This window comes from Pinus tabuliformis, chromosome 2_1 (genome assembly GCF_031772625.1).
Source record: "Pinus tabuliformis cultivar Carrire ecotype Pingquan chromosome 2_1, CPIR1, whole genome shotgun sequence".
Lineage (NCBI taxonomy): Eukaryota > Viridiplantae > Streptophyta > Pinopsida > Pinales > Pinaceae > Pinus > Pinus tabuliformis.
Window position 1 is genome coordinate 222,633,943 of NC_142299.1, and position 14,347 is coordinate 222,648,289.

General features: G+C 33.5%; 1 protein-coding gene across 1 annotated transcript; it reads right to left on the bottom strand.

Annotated features, from left to right (window-relative positions):
- Nucleotides 1-2,803: 2,803 nt before the first annotated feature.
- On the bottom strand, nt 2,804-3,379 carry LOC149199539 (uncharacterized). The gene has a single exon (XM_089400604.1). It carries the CDS (start codon nt 3,377-3,379, stop codon nt 2,804-2,806), a length of 576 nt encoding a protein of 191 aa, XP_089256730.1.
- Nucleotides 3,380-14,347: the final 10,968 nt, after the last annotated feature.

Here is a 14,347-nt window from a genome sequence, read left to right on the forward strand (position 1 = left end):
ATGATTAGCCCCTACCTCGTCCTCTACCTCGCTTGTTGCCGCCTCTATATCCTCTGCCTCTACCCATGCTAAAAGAGAGTTTGCTTTAAAAGCTTGTTCCATGGAATCTTTTATCGAGTCTTATTTCATGTGCCATAAGTGATTCAGTCAACTATTCTACTGAGAAAGTTGTAAAATATTTGGATTCCAAATGGTTGCTACAATCATGTCATATTTCTTGAGAAGGCTTTGAAGGAATTTTTCAACAATCTTTTGATCTGTAATGGTTTCACCAATGAGTTTGATCTCATTGAATATTCCCATGAATCTGGTCATGAACTGATCCACATTTTGTGAGTTAGACATCTTTAGGGTTTCAAACTGGGCTCTAAATGTCTGCATTACCTTGATACAAATCTTTCAAGATTTCCCAAGCCTCTTTTGCTATGGATGCGCTAGTTATTTTGTCGAAGATAGAGTCATCGATTGAGTTTTGTATCCAACATTTGGCTGTGTGATCTTTCTTTCTAAGTTCAATAGTTACATTCCTTTGATTATTAGGCATGGTCGCCTATGTTTCTTGGGTCAACTCTACATAGGCATTCTGAAGTGTATCCTAACACTTGAGCTTGCAAAAATGTCTTCATTCTTAAAGTTCAAAACTCGTAATTTTTTCAACGAATTGGAGGAAACCATTTCTTCAATTGCAAATGTGACACCTTTTTACAGTATTCTTTTTAAGACTATATAAAATCTCTTTAAAAATACAACACATTTTGTTTCCATAACAAACTCCTCTCCTTTCTTTTTTTTTTAATAATATTTTATTTAAATAAACTCTTTTTTCTAATTTATTTTAAATAAAAAATAATAAAAAACCATTTTTTTTAAATCACTTATGCGGCTTGGAACAAAAAACAACAACAAAACACAACACTTTTTAAAATGGTATCACATCATACAAATAAACAAACACTTTTCAAATTGTATTAAAAACTGGGTCTCCGTGAATATAAAGAGCGAGACCTTTTTAATAAGAAGAAATCTCCTCACTAGAACTTTGAACCACGGACTTGAAACGTTTGACCTTCCTCGTGGAGCCCGCGCACTAATGGAGTTGAGCCAACAAATTAAAAATATTAACTGTTCAACGCACTTGCTGAGTTGCATTGCAGTTTTCGTAAGTTAATGTCACTTGATCACAGTCGAGGGGAGGGGTGCGTTGATTATTAAAAAAAAAATTAAAGAAAAACCTTATAACTTTTCTTTGCTTTTTTTTTTTTCAATTGAGGGAGATAACTATCTCTTTTGTCCGTAACTAACTTTTTCAAAATAATGGAGGTTTCTTCTTTTCCTCGAATTTTTTTTGTCTCAGCTGCGCTCTCTAGAGTCTTATGCAATTTTAAACTCTGATATCATGACAAAGAATGAAAACGAAAAAGGGAGTAGAGATTTTTTTTCTCAATATTCAAAATAGCTAAATAGATTACATTATAAACATCAATAATAAATTACTAGAGTAGTATGCAACAGAATCAAATGTGATGACACTTAGAGATTAATATCTATGACACCTAGCATACAACAGAATCAAATATAATGACGCCTAGAGAATAATATCTCAACATGATCGACCCTTGGCACCTTGCTTTGGCATACTTACAATGGAGACAAATAGGCCCATTTATAGGCTTCTTTCCAACCAAATACAACTGGCATAATACCACGGGTCATAAAACCATGTGTTAAGTTAATCCTAACATTACCTATATTGGCAAGGACTTCTATCCAACCAAATACAATTGGCATAATACCACTTGCCACAAAACCATGTGCCTAAATCATTAGCTATAGAGTGTCATTATCAGTCAAGGTTAATCCTAACATTACCTATATTGACAAAGATAGTAACCATACACTCACTTCGTATTAAGGAAGCTTCCTCTACACAATAAAAATCTAGCCACTATTTTATTAGAAAAAGAGTGGTGCTAGGGCCTTTTTGATCATGTTGGAGATTCCCACCATTCATAAAATAAAAAATAAAAAATAAAAAATTAATGAAAAAATAAAAAATTAGTGTGTGGAGAAAGAAAGTGTAAAAAAAGTATGCAAGAAAAGTACTTGTGTAAAGTGAAAGACACAGAGACAAACTCCTCAGCACACCCTTTCTCACACACTCCCGCGTAATTATGTAAAAAAAAAAAAATACAATCACATCAAAAATGAGAATCATCATACTAAGCATCATACTTCTTGATATTTAAGCATGGAAATAGCACAACAGAAAGGAGTACAATGAGATGACACCACCATGTAGTCATCACCGTCTCAGTGCTAACAGCCAGGAGTACACAGTATTGTTAGACTGGGAAGGTTACATCTTTGATCTAAAAATAGCGATTCAAGCTTAGATCTAAATTTGTAGTTGTTTATTAACCTTAATTTCAAAACTGGAATGCTAAATTTTTATTGTATTCACAAGTGATTTTATCCATAAGTACTGAAATATTTTAATTTGGTAGTTATATTCATGACATCCACGTTAAGTGTAAGGCATTTTTACAGCACATAGATGGATTTGCACTCATCTTACTCAAGACCTAGAAATGTATAAAACCCTAGAATGTGATACTCCACAGGCAGCAATTTCTTTGCTATAAAAAACATTAATTTATCGTATAACAGATTCTCAGGAGAGTGATAACGCTATTGCATATATTTCATGAAATGTTTCTGGCACTTTATTCTATGAATGCCAAGTTAAAGGAGCTTATAGACCAGTGCCTGTAATGCCACATAAAATTGCAACATTAAACCCATGTTATATGTGGTATGGAGAAGACTGCCACAATGAAAAGGGTTGTTCTGCATTAACTTCCCAGAGATGTATCTCATCTTCAATTATGGATGGCATGCCGGCTGCCATGCAAATTAATTCATCGTCACTTGTAAAATTGTATTGTTTGCTCAAATTATCTTCTTCCTGCTGCATGATGTTATTAACAATTGCAGAAAGACTACCAGGGTCTGGCGGTATCATGCATCCCTGATCGATGTCATGAAGTGGGTGAAGTTGCGATTTCATTTCAGCATTAATTGTCGATTTGGTTTCGGCTTCTGCAATCCCGTGTGGAATATGAGGACCATCATGAGAATTATGAGGCTGCCCCTCACTTTTCAGAAATGAGTCGCTGGATAATCCTTTCGTCTCTTCATTGTGATGGGAAGGGGAAAATCCGGCTGCGCGAGTGCAGTGAGGTTTGACCACATGACAATGGTGATGTAATATTTTCTTGCGCAGTGTGGTGTTCCAATGATTCTTGACGGCCAAAGCTGTACGCCCTGGTAATCTGCCTGCAATGAGGGACCACCTGCAAATTCCAGAGACGTATCTCATTCTTGAGAGTCAGAGGGAGGAAAAGCAAGGGATTATTTGAACGTAAACATAAGATTAGGTTAAACGACAGACTCAACCAATTTTACGTAACAAACATTTTCACTCGGTAAAGACGAATGACTTAAGGAGCGAAGAAATATATTTCCCTATAAGCATATCGGAATCCATATTTAGTGTATTTTTATTTTGTTTGCAAATTGTGCACATTAAATTGGTTTGGAAGAACCTCAATTGTACAGTCGAAATTATAAATTTTGGTAATTTTTTATAAAATTAAATATATTAATTATTAATTGAGTCGAAATTATAAATTTTGGTAATTTTTTATTTAAATTTAATATATTAATTATTAACAGTATAGTTATATAAACCAAATAATTAGTAAATATGGATGAATATTAATTTATAATAAATATCAAAACATATAAATTATAATTTTATTTTAAATTAATATTATATATAGTAAGATTTTTTATTATCACACTTGTTCATAACTCATTTTATATCACACTTGTTCATATCACATTTTTTTAATTAATCATTTTTATTAAAAGGGGGAAATTTTTCTCTATTCCGAGCGCCAATGTCTAACGTTGTAGGAGGGAATATAAACACCTCATAAAGTAAGCTAGTCTCTGAAGTCATGCACCAAAATGGAGAATGGAATAGCATCTTCATTTAAGGAGCCCAATCCAACAAAAGGAGACTAGGAAGTTGGCTCCCTAAGGCAGTTATTGATCCTAAATTTCAGGTGAACTCAAGCTAGATTGTTGAATTCATCGAGTATATGCATGACCATGCACTCATTGGAAATTTTTTGGGGATCTGGCCAATTGAGAAAGCTATCACTCATTGGGTTTACAACAAATGGAATCCCAAGGGCCAAATAAAACTAGAATTGGGAGTAAAGGGCTTCTTTACCATTATGTTAGCAAGTCTAGATGACTGAAATTGGGCTTTTGACACTGGCCCATATTTTTTTTAACTTTGCAAGACTTTACCTACAGTTCTGGGTAGAAAGGTTTATGCCAAACAAAGAATACCTCATTGTGGCACCCATGTCGATTTTCATGTACTCATTGTCGTGCAAGCTTTGGGATTAGGAGATTAGTAGGTATTGGAATTGTTTAGGGCATTTTGTCAAGGCATTTGAACCCACTAGGAAAGGAAAATATATATCTTATGCATGAATATTGTCTACATGAATATCTCAGAGCCATTGCGAGAATCAATAGATCCATACTTCCAAGATGACTTGTAGAAGCAAATGATGGACTATGTTCACATTCCTTTTAGATGCTAGTGGTACCATGAATATCACAACCTATACCACAATTTCCCATTGGTAACCTCAAACACCAATTCCAACCCCCCCAAGTTTTAGGACAATGAGGGTTTCACGGTAGTGTAAAGGAGCCGTGAAAACCCTAAGATTTCATGCACATATCATAATCTAAAAACAAAAAAATGGGTGGGATCAAGCAGACCATCCCAAAATAAATATGAGTCGTTGGTATATTTAGAAGCCCATGTTTCCGCAAGGACAATAAAATTGATGGAATGGAGATGAAGGGATTTGTGGGACAACCCTCATCATTAAGCCAACCCTAGGTGGCACCTTCAGCCGATATTCAAGAGCCACCATTAATGCAAGGACAACCTGCAACATGGGCAGTTGTCGACACAGCTAACCAGCCACACTTCCCTCTAATTTTCTTGCATGCAATCCTTGAGGACACATAAAATCTCCCTCATGAAGTGGAATATATGAACCTAGACTCTCCAAATCTCCTTGCATTGGCAAAGTCATGGGAAGGAAAAAACCCTTTCACTTTGCCAAAGCATCAAGTATGCCTTTTGGGAAAAACATATCTAAAATACAAGCATGTAGCAATGGAATCCAAATCAAATGCATCAAGAAGCAAATCATTGGGTGTGCTATCACATACGCTTAAAGATTCACTGAAAGCACATAAATTGGAAATGAAGTGGGGCCATAAAACCAATTCGTAGTTGCTAGGTAATATTGAAGCATCACTAGTCAAGTCAGGATGGGTAACAGTTATCCTTGAGGTTTTCTGAGGCTCTAATAAATATCAACCATGAACTTTATTTCGTAAAATGTGAGGGACCTAGATAATAAGGGGAAACAAAGTCTCCTTAGATAAAAGTGGAAAGAAGAATACCCTTTAATCATGATGATCCAAGAAACTAAATTACTATGTGGAACCCTTTATGATATCATCAAGAAATGGGGGGAAGTTTGTCAGGAATTTGCCATAGATTTTTAGGGCTACTTGGAAGGTACGACCATCATTTGGAACTAGGAGAATATTAGGGCCACAATCATGTTTGCTTCATTTTGTATCCTCACTATCCACATTTAGTACATAGATTTTTGGGAGTACTACCATATTTCAAATTTATACAACCCTAATATTCCATAACATGAAGTGTTATTCCTATCATCCATATTTATAATAACTAAACTAATAGCCCCATTCCCATGGATAATTTGGGGAGACTTAAATGTAATCAAGTCACTTGAGGAGAAAAAGGGGGGAGTTAGGGAGCCAGAGGTAGAGGAAACCATTTTCTAGGAGATAATTGATGAAGTGAAACTAGTGGAGATAGAAACGAAGAATGGGGTTTTTACCTGGAATAATTCGAGGGAAGGCTAGCACCAATTTGCTTCTAAGTTAGATTGGGTTCTTATCTAGGAGAATATTCTAACATGGGGAACATTCATAGAGGAAAACATAATGTGTAGTCATGGATCAGACCATTGGGATATAAGATTGTATATTCACCTCAAATCCAAACCACAAAACCAAGCTTTTAGGTTTGATAAGTTCTAACTTAAGGACCCATAATTCCTATCCAATGTCTAGCAATGGTGGGAGAAATTAAAGAAAATAATAGGTTTACTCGTATTCAGGATTTGCAAGAAACTAAAGCACATCAATGGGAGGGTAAATAGGTGGAAGAAGGGAAGGGTTGTAAATATCATATATGAGAAGCAAAAATTGGAGCAATGAATGGAGAAAATCCAATAGGAGGTAATATTTTTGGAGAATCAAAAGGCCTTGTCGAGGAGGAAGCATAAACTCTAGAAGAGATGGAGGAGAGAAGGAAGCAAGACGAGATCGTATGGACACAAAAGGCATGGATCTAATGGCTTAAACAGTGGAGAAGGAATACGATATTTTTTCACAAATATATGTTGTGTCATAGGTTCCAAAATGGATATCCATAATATTAGACCCATATGGTAAGAAGTTGGAGACCATAAGGTGGTAACGTAAGAGTTGGTTTATTTCTATCAAAATATCATGATTGAAAGTACAAATGACATAGGCAAGGCGATTCACGATGAATCTGAGCACATCCCTAGGCTAATTATAATAAATTAGAACGAGTCATTCTTAAGGAAGACTGAGTATGAGGAGGTGAAAGCAATGGTCATGGTGATGCCCCACAATAAATCCCTAGGACCTTATGGATTCACCACAAAAAATTTCAAAGATTACTGTCTAGTGATAGGAGAAGAGGTGTCGCAAGTAATTGACAAGTCTCGCCAGTCTAAAAATATCCTCAATACCTTAGACACGACCTTCTTCAGATTAGTTTCTAAGATGTAGAAAGTGGATCACCCTAATGGCTACAAAACCATTTCATTGTGCAAAGTGATTTACAAGATAATCACTAAGATAATATCCAATATATTGAAGTCATTCCTTCCCAAGCTAATATCCATATAGCAAATAGGATTTTTCAAAGGAAGGAAAATTCTAGATGGTATAATGTTTTCCCATGAAGCGATTCATCCCTTGAATATTACCAAAAAAAGGTATGATGATTAAACTGGACCTATCAAAAGCATATGATAGATTGAACTCAAATAATTTGTGTAGAATTCTCCAAGCCCTTGATTTTGCGGAAGATTGGATTGCTTCGATCTATAACCTTATATCCTCTACTTATTTTTTTGTCTCGATAAATGGATCTCCATCTATCCCCTTTACATCCTTCAAGGGGATTAGAAAATGGGATGTCCTGTCTCCTTTTCTATTTATATTGATTGTCGAGGGTATTAGAAGGTTGTTCAAGACAACAATAGCTAATCATCAGCTCTATGGTTTGCAGCTATTTTGAGAATAACTTCCTTTGACTCACCAATACTTTGTGGATGAAACAATGGGCATGGTGTACGAGGCGTGATATTTCAATAAAATTATGGATAGGTTTTCCACGGCTTCATGTATGGAGATTACTAAACGCAAATTGTAGGTATTCTTTTAATGTGGCTTTGATGGTCCAAAGACATGTGGCACATATCTTGGGAATTCAAATTAGTAAAGTCCCATCAAAATAATTAGGATCCCCCTTAGTCAAGAGCTCTCTTAAATGGATCCTATGGGAAGATCTCATCACAAAATTTTGTAGTAAATTGGTTGGTTGGACTTTTCATACCTTGAATATGGTTGAGAAACTTGTTCGATTGAAAGCAGTTCTCTAGTAGCAAAGAAAGTGGCCATTGGTAGCCTAGGAAAACTATGCAAATCGAAACTAAAAGGTAGTCTAGGTTTAAGGGATCCACTATTGTAGCAACATTTTTGGGTGTGAATATTTGGTCAAGGTAGTTACAAGGGGACCAATATCTATGGTAAAGGATTTGGAAAAATAAGTATGCCCCACAAACTCCTCAACGGAACCTAATCAGGATGAATAACATTACCCTAAGATGATTAATCTAGAACCTAGCAACAAAAGGCATGGAATTGATTTAGAAGCATTGCTTTTGGGAGATTAAGAATGGTTAAATGCCATCATTTTGGGATGATTCATGGAAAAAATTTCCAAAATTGGGAGAGCAAGAAGACTTGGAGAAAATAAAATAGCAAATGATAGCTTGGGAAAGAGCAACGATGACATATTGTTGTAGGGAGAGAGATCTATACTAGAAATGGTGGCAATGGATTGTACCAGAGAAATGGAATCCCAAACTGGATGGGAGTGTGTCGTAGAAATTATGGAGCTATCTATAGAAGTGGAGAATTCTTGTGTTCAACTTAGAGGACAAAATTCAAAGGGGGTATCAATCATGAGGCACTTCTCTATGAGAAAAGCATATCAACTGGGGGTGGGATTTCAAGATATTCAAAAGGAGGAGGTCTGGTATAAAATATGGAAGAAAAAGGTATGGCAAAAAATATCCATTTTTTTGCTTCTACTTCAGAATAAACCAATGACGTGGGAGAATATTTAAGAGGAATTACTATGGTTCCTCTAAGTGTCCTTTACGCCTTATATATTGGAAGACTTACACCATTTGTTTAATTTCTACAGTTTCTCTGTGGGGCTATGGAATAAATTATAAAAACAATTGTTGACATCTAAGAGATATCCAATGAGTTATCTAATACTTCTATTAGATGGATATTCTAGGCCTTCTCCAATCCAATTCTCAATCAGATTTGGACCTTGATGCCTGGATTCTTATTGTGGAGGATCTCGAAGGAATGAAACAAAAGAAATTTTAAAGGGAAGTTGATTCCCCTCAAACTATCTAGCATGTTGTAGTTAAGAAAATTAAAGAATTAATCCTAACTAAGGTGTGCTCTAATCAAGAATAGCATGTGAAAGGTCAATAATCAAGGCTTTTAAAGTAATAGTTCCCCCCATCTCCTAAGGGGATCCATCCAACTCTGCCCCCTTCTAGTTACCTCCTCTGCCTAAGTCTTTTAAACCCAACTTTGATGGTGAAGAAAAAGGAAATCAATGGATTGTAGAATACAGAGGGATAATCAGTGATAGTAGAGGTAGGCTTGTGTTCATTTAATCTGGAACAATGAGAGTGAATAATAACAATGTCGTGGATTTAACAAGCCTCCATACGGGGCTCAAATATGCTCAGATGCAAAGATTCTCTAAAATTGTGGTGGAAGGAGATTCTAAAATAATAGTCAATATGGCTCAGAACCTCTAGAATGGATCCAATACCCATAAGGTTCAACAACTTGGAGATTGGAATCCCTCCTAAAACAAGTCTCCTCCCTCAGATTTAGACTCTATTTTTTGGCCATGTTAGAAGAGCAGGGAACAAAATAGCTCATTTCCTGGAAAACTATAGATGTATGGAAACCTCCAATCAAATAGACTCAAAGTGGTATCTCTTAGCATAATCGCCTTTGAAAAGGGCCTACTATAAATTAGCTTGGAAGGATTACACAACCCTATATGGGGTGAAAAGCATGTCGGAGGGGGGGAGGAGGGGTGTGGGTGGACGCCACCACCCCACTTGGAACACACATTATGGGACATGGCATCCATTCTCTGTGGAAAATAATGTTTTTATTACACAATCTCAATAGAGCATGTTTGTGTATTAATGGAATGGATGTTGGAATTGAGCTCGCAAACCATGAATGGGGTGTTAATTCTATGTAATCATGTGAGGCCATATGTTGGCATAATGACGATTATTCTATTAAATTAAAGGGAGGAGAAGGGGTATAGGCAAGCTATGGGATTTTGACAATCTGAATTGATTCACCAAAAGAAAAATAATGTAGAATATCATCCTTGTGTGTCCCTATTTTTCTGTTTTAACATCATTCCTTTTCCCTTACATAAGCCTGTTTGGAATTGCAGAATGCAGGGAAAGTATGTGGGAGAGGCCTCAAGCAGAGGGACGAGGTGTCATCAGTTGGGTGTCCTCAGCTTTGTCTCTATGGATTTTTCATTAAGCGTGGAAGATTGCAGCCGTTCCTCAGGTCACATTTTGGTTGTGTTGTGTGGTGGAGGGATTTTGGCCATCCTGGAAGGAGATGGTTCAATCTAGGTGAGTTATATAGGTAGGAAGGCCTAGGCTTGTCCCTCTTGTATTTATGTCAGCAACTGTAGAGAAAAAATTGAGTTTATCAGCTCGCTATGAAGCAGGGTGATGAGGGGTGGTAAGCTTTGTCCCAGCTGCATTGTCATTATGGATTTCACTTTAGTATGAAAAACTTATGTTTACTCCAAATCACATTTCCTATTTGCTTTATATCAAGGGGGATTCAGTGCTCTAGAAATTGGCTAGGCCAATCTGGGTAAATTACGTAAGTTTGTTTTGGTGTAGGTTTCCTTAAAAGCCTAACTGGGTGGGGTGTTGGAGTTGGGTAGTCATGGCACTAGTTAGGACAGATCATTTATTCAATTGTGGATGGTATATTGTTTTTGTTTTCAATTTCATTGATTATTTTAACAGTAGTTGGAGATATGACACTTTGGGGGGGATTTACTTGAGTAAGGCAAGGAAGACTCAACAATTTGTTGTTCATACTAGTTTTATCGTTGGTTCCTAGACTTTGGTTTTGGTATCTTGCTTAGCATCCCCACCCCCTAGTATCTTTCAAGACTTATTTATGTTCTATTACCTTTGTTAAGATTTTATAAGAATTAGGGTTGTGGTATTTGTGGCCATGGTAATGCTGAAGTGGAAATCATTGTGTTGGATAAATTACCTTGTGGAATTCTATGTTATGCCCTTTGATGTTGGGGCTTGGCGATCTGACACGTTGGGTGACTTATGGTTTAACATAGGGCCTTACGTGGGGGATTCTATGTTGTGGTAAGTACTCTTTGGCCCTTGTTGAGCCAACGATTGCTAATCATTGGATTAGTTGGTGTTGGAGTATCAACATCCACGTGGTATAATGCCACATCAAATTGTGGGAGTTGGGAGAGGGGTTGGATATTATCAATATTAGGCCTAGCGAGGGAAATCTCGTATGCAATAAAGAATGGAGGGATTCTCTCGGCACTGCCTAGAGATGAAAACTCACCCTGTTTAAGATGAATTTTCCCAATCTGAGGTTGCATCCCCCATGCGAAAATCTTCCCTTTATGATATAGAAGTCTTTGTTGAGGGGGATGATTGGATCCCTAACACTAAAAATATCAGGGATTGGTTCAATCAGTACATGCAAACTATTTTTTTGTATTGGAAGATGAATTTCATTTTGGGGCATAAGTTGGTGGATAGACATAAGCAACAAGAGAACATCATGCATTCTCTAGATTGAATTCATAGCTAATTAGGTAAAGTGGACCATAAGATTGACACGATTTAGAAATAGTTAGGTATTCCTCAGCAAATGGCAACAACTAATGAGGGCACCAAGGAACTATGTAGATCACTATTTCATATTATAACCTCTCTAGATAGTTTTTGATGACCTTGTTCTTTATAGTTTTGGAGAACAGTTTCTCTTGGTTTTGTATCCTAGGAAAGGTCCACAATTACATTCTAGATTGTCTTTTCCCTTTTTTCTTACAACTAATGTTGTCCTTTCTTAAGAGATTTTCTTTCCAGTTATGGTTATGTTTCCTTAGTGAGAGACTGATGAGTCAATGAAACGTTTGGATGTAATTGCCATTTTTTGAAGATAAAAGAAGTTCACTTCATAGAAAATAGTGTGGGGGCACATAACTACTTTGGATTTGTGGCTTCCTTAGTAAGAGACTGATGAGTCGATGAAACTTTTGGATGTAATTACCATTTTTTGAAGATAATAGGAATTCACTTCATAGAAAATAGTGTGGGGACACATAACTACTTTGGATTTGTGGTTTCCTTAGTGAGAGACTGATGAGTCAATGAAACTTTTGGATATAATTACCATTTTTTTGAAGATAATAGAAATTCACTTTATAGAAAATAGTGTGGGGGGACATCACTGCTTTGGAAACAAATCACAATCTTTGATGTGTGCATACTACTAAAAATATTCTAGAATATTCATGAAGGTTAAATCCTTACTATCCACCTAATAATTATTCATAACTGAATTAAAACTATGGAAACTCTATTCTGAAAGAGACATCCTTGAGGCCATAATAATTATTAGATGGATGGTAGGGATTTAACCTCCATAAAATATTCTTAATAGTAGTGAGAGAGATAGAAGATTAAAAATAGTGTTTTGATGTTCATTGACATTTATTAAATATTCACAATATATAACTACACTAGATAATAATTTATAATAAAAAATTAATATTTTTTAAAATTTATAAATTTTAATTAAATATTATATTTAGATTATTTTTTTAACTATTATTGAATAATTATTAATATGTACTATAAATAATGTATATTAATTATTTTTTTAAGAAAATCATCATAAAGATAGTAAATTACTTTTTAAGAAAATCATCATAGAGATAGTAAATTAAGATGGAAATGAGGGAAAGTAATTTTTTTAAAATATATTATAAACTTATAGATTATGTACATATCTAATATTTTTTATATCATAACTTTATAGAAATCTGAACACTTTTATAAAAAGCATTTATGATATTATTGTATGGCTGATGTATAATATTTGTATTTGTGTTTCTATGAAATGTAGTGTTTTATTTTTGTGAAAACGTTTTATTTAACCTGCTTTAGAATTATTTTAATAAAAATTATTATATAATTATATTGAACATAATGAGATATTATGCAATTCAATATTAGGGAATAATCTAATATTATGCGACATACTTTGTAATATATATGGGAAAGTAATGTAATTTTACATTATTGTATTAAGGGTATAGAAATATTTTATAAAATATATATTTATATAAAAATAAATAAATAATATTTAATAAATTTGATTTTTTTAGGTTTATAATAAATTTAGATTACTTTTAATGTTAATATTACTATATTTTAATTTTTGATTTATTAAAAAATGTATTTTTTTATTCGTCAAAGATAAGGCATCAAATTTGTTGAGTATAATTTTTTTTAATTTTTATATATTAAAAAGTGCATATATCAAGAAGTTTGATTTTCCTAGGTGTTTGATAAATTAAGAGTTAAGATGAACTTATATTGGTTTATTTCAAATTAAGAGTTAAGATGAACTTATATTGGTTTATTTCAAGACACTTTTTCCTCTTTCTAAATCTCTTATCTATATAGATTAATTTATATAAAATAAACATTAAAATATTTGTAAAATTATAATCACTTTTTCTCTATATATATGAAGTTTATATTAAACATTTAATTAACATAAACATTGTAATATTTTATTCAAAATATAAAAATAAAAATATAAGAAGTTTTTTATTTCTTTATCTTTATATAGAAAATTAATAAAAAAATTGTGTCATAAAATTTAAATATCTTTTGAAAGGAGTTCGGATTTTCCACAGTGTTCATGTTTAGAAGTCGACGTTTCGAGTCTGCAACTAGACTCATCATCAGGACAAATTTTGTGAGGAGAAAAGAAGGTGATTTTTAGGTATAAATATGAAACCCAGGATGCGAAGTCCAATGGCCGACACTTTTTCTTATTGATGATTTTAATTATTTTAAGCTTTATGATTTTACATTTATACAATTTTTATTTATTATAAGCTTTATGATTTATACATATTTTTATACCTAACTTGCAATTTATTTTTAATTATTCTATATAAATTACAATTTTATATTTTGTCTTATTATGTTATTATGCCTTATAAAATTTTTTTATTTTTTTTTATTTTTTATTTTTTTTTCTCATTAATTCTGGTTTGTGTTTATTTATATTTATGATGTTATTCCTAATTTATAAAAATATGATTTTATTATTATTGTTATGAAAGTTATTTATTATGACTTCTTCATTTTAAGATTATTTAGTATTATTCTTATTAGTATATTTGATATTTAATGCTCATTTTGTTTATATTCATTATTTGTTATTTGTTAATGCTATTTTAATTCTATAATATTCTTTAACTCCTATTATCTGTATTATTATTAATGACATTCATTATGTTATGATGTTTATGAAGTTATTCTTCATTGATTAAATTGAGATTTTATTATTATTGTTATGTAAGTTATTTATTATGTCTATTTATAAATAATTAATTTGTTATTAAAATCTCTTTTTTCAATTCATAAGACTGTTTTGTATTATTCTTATTAGTATT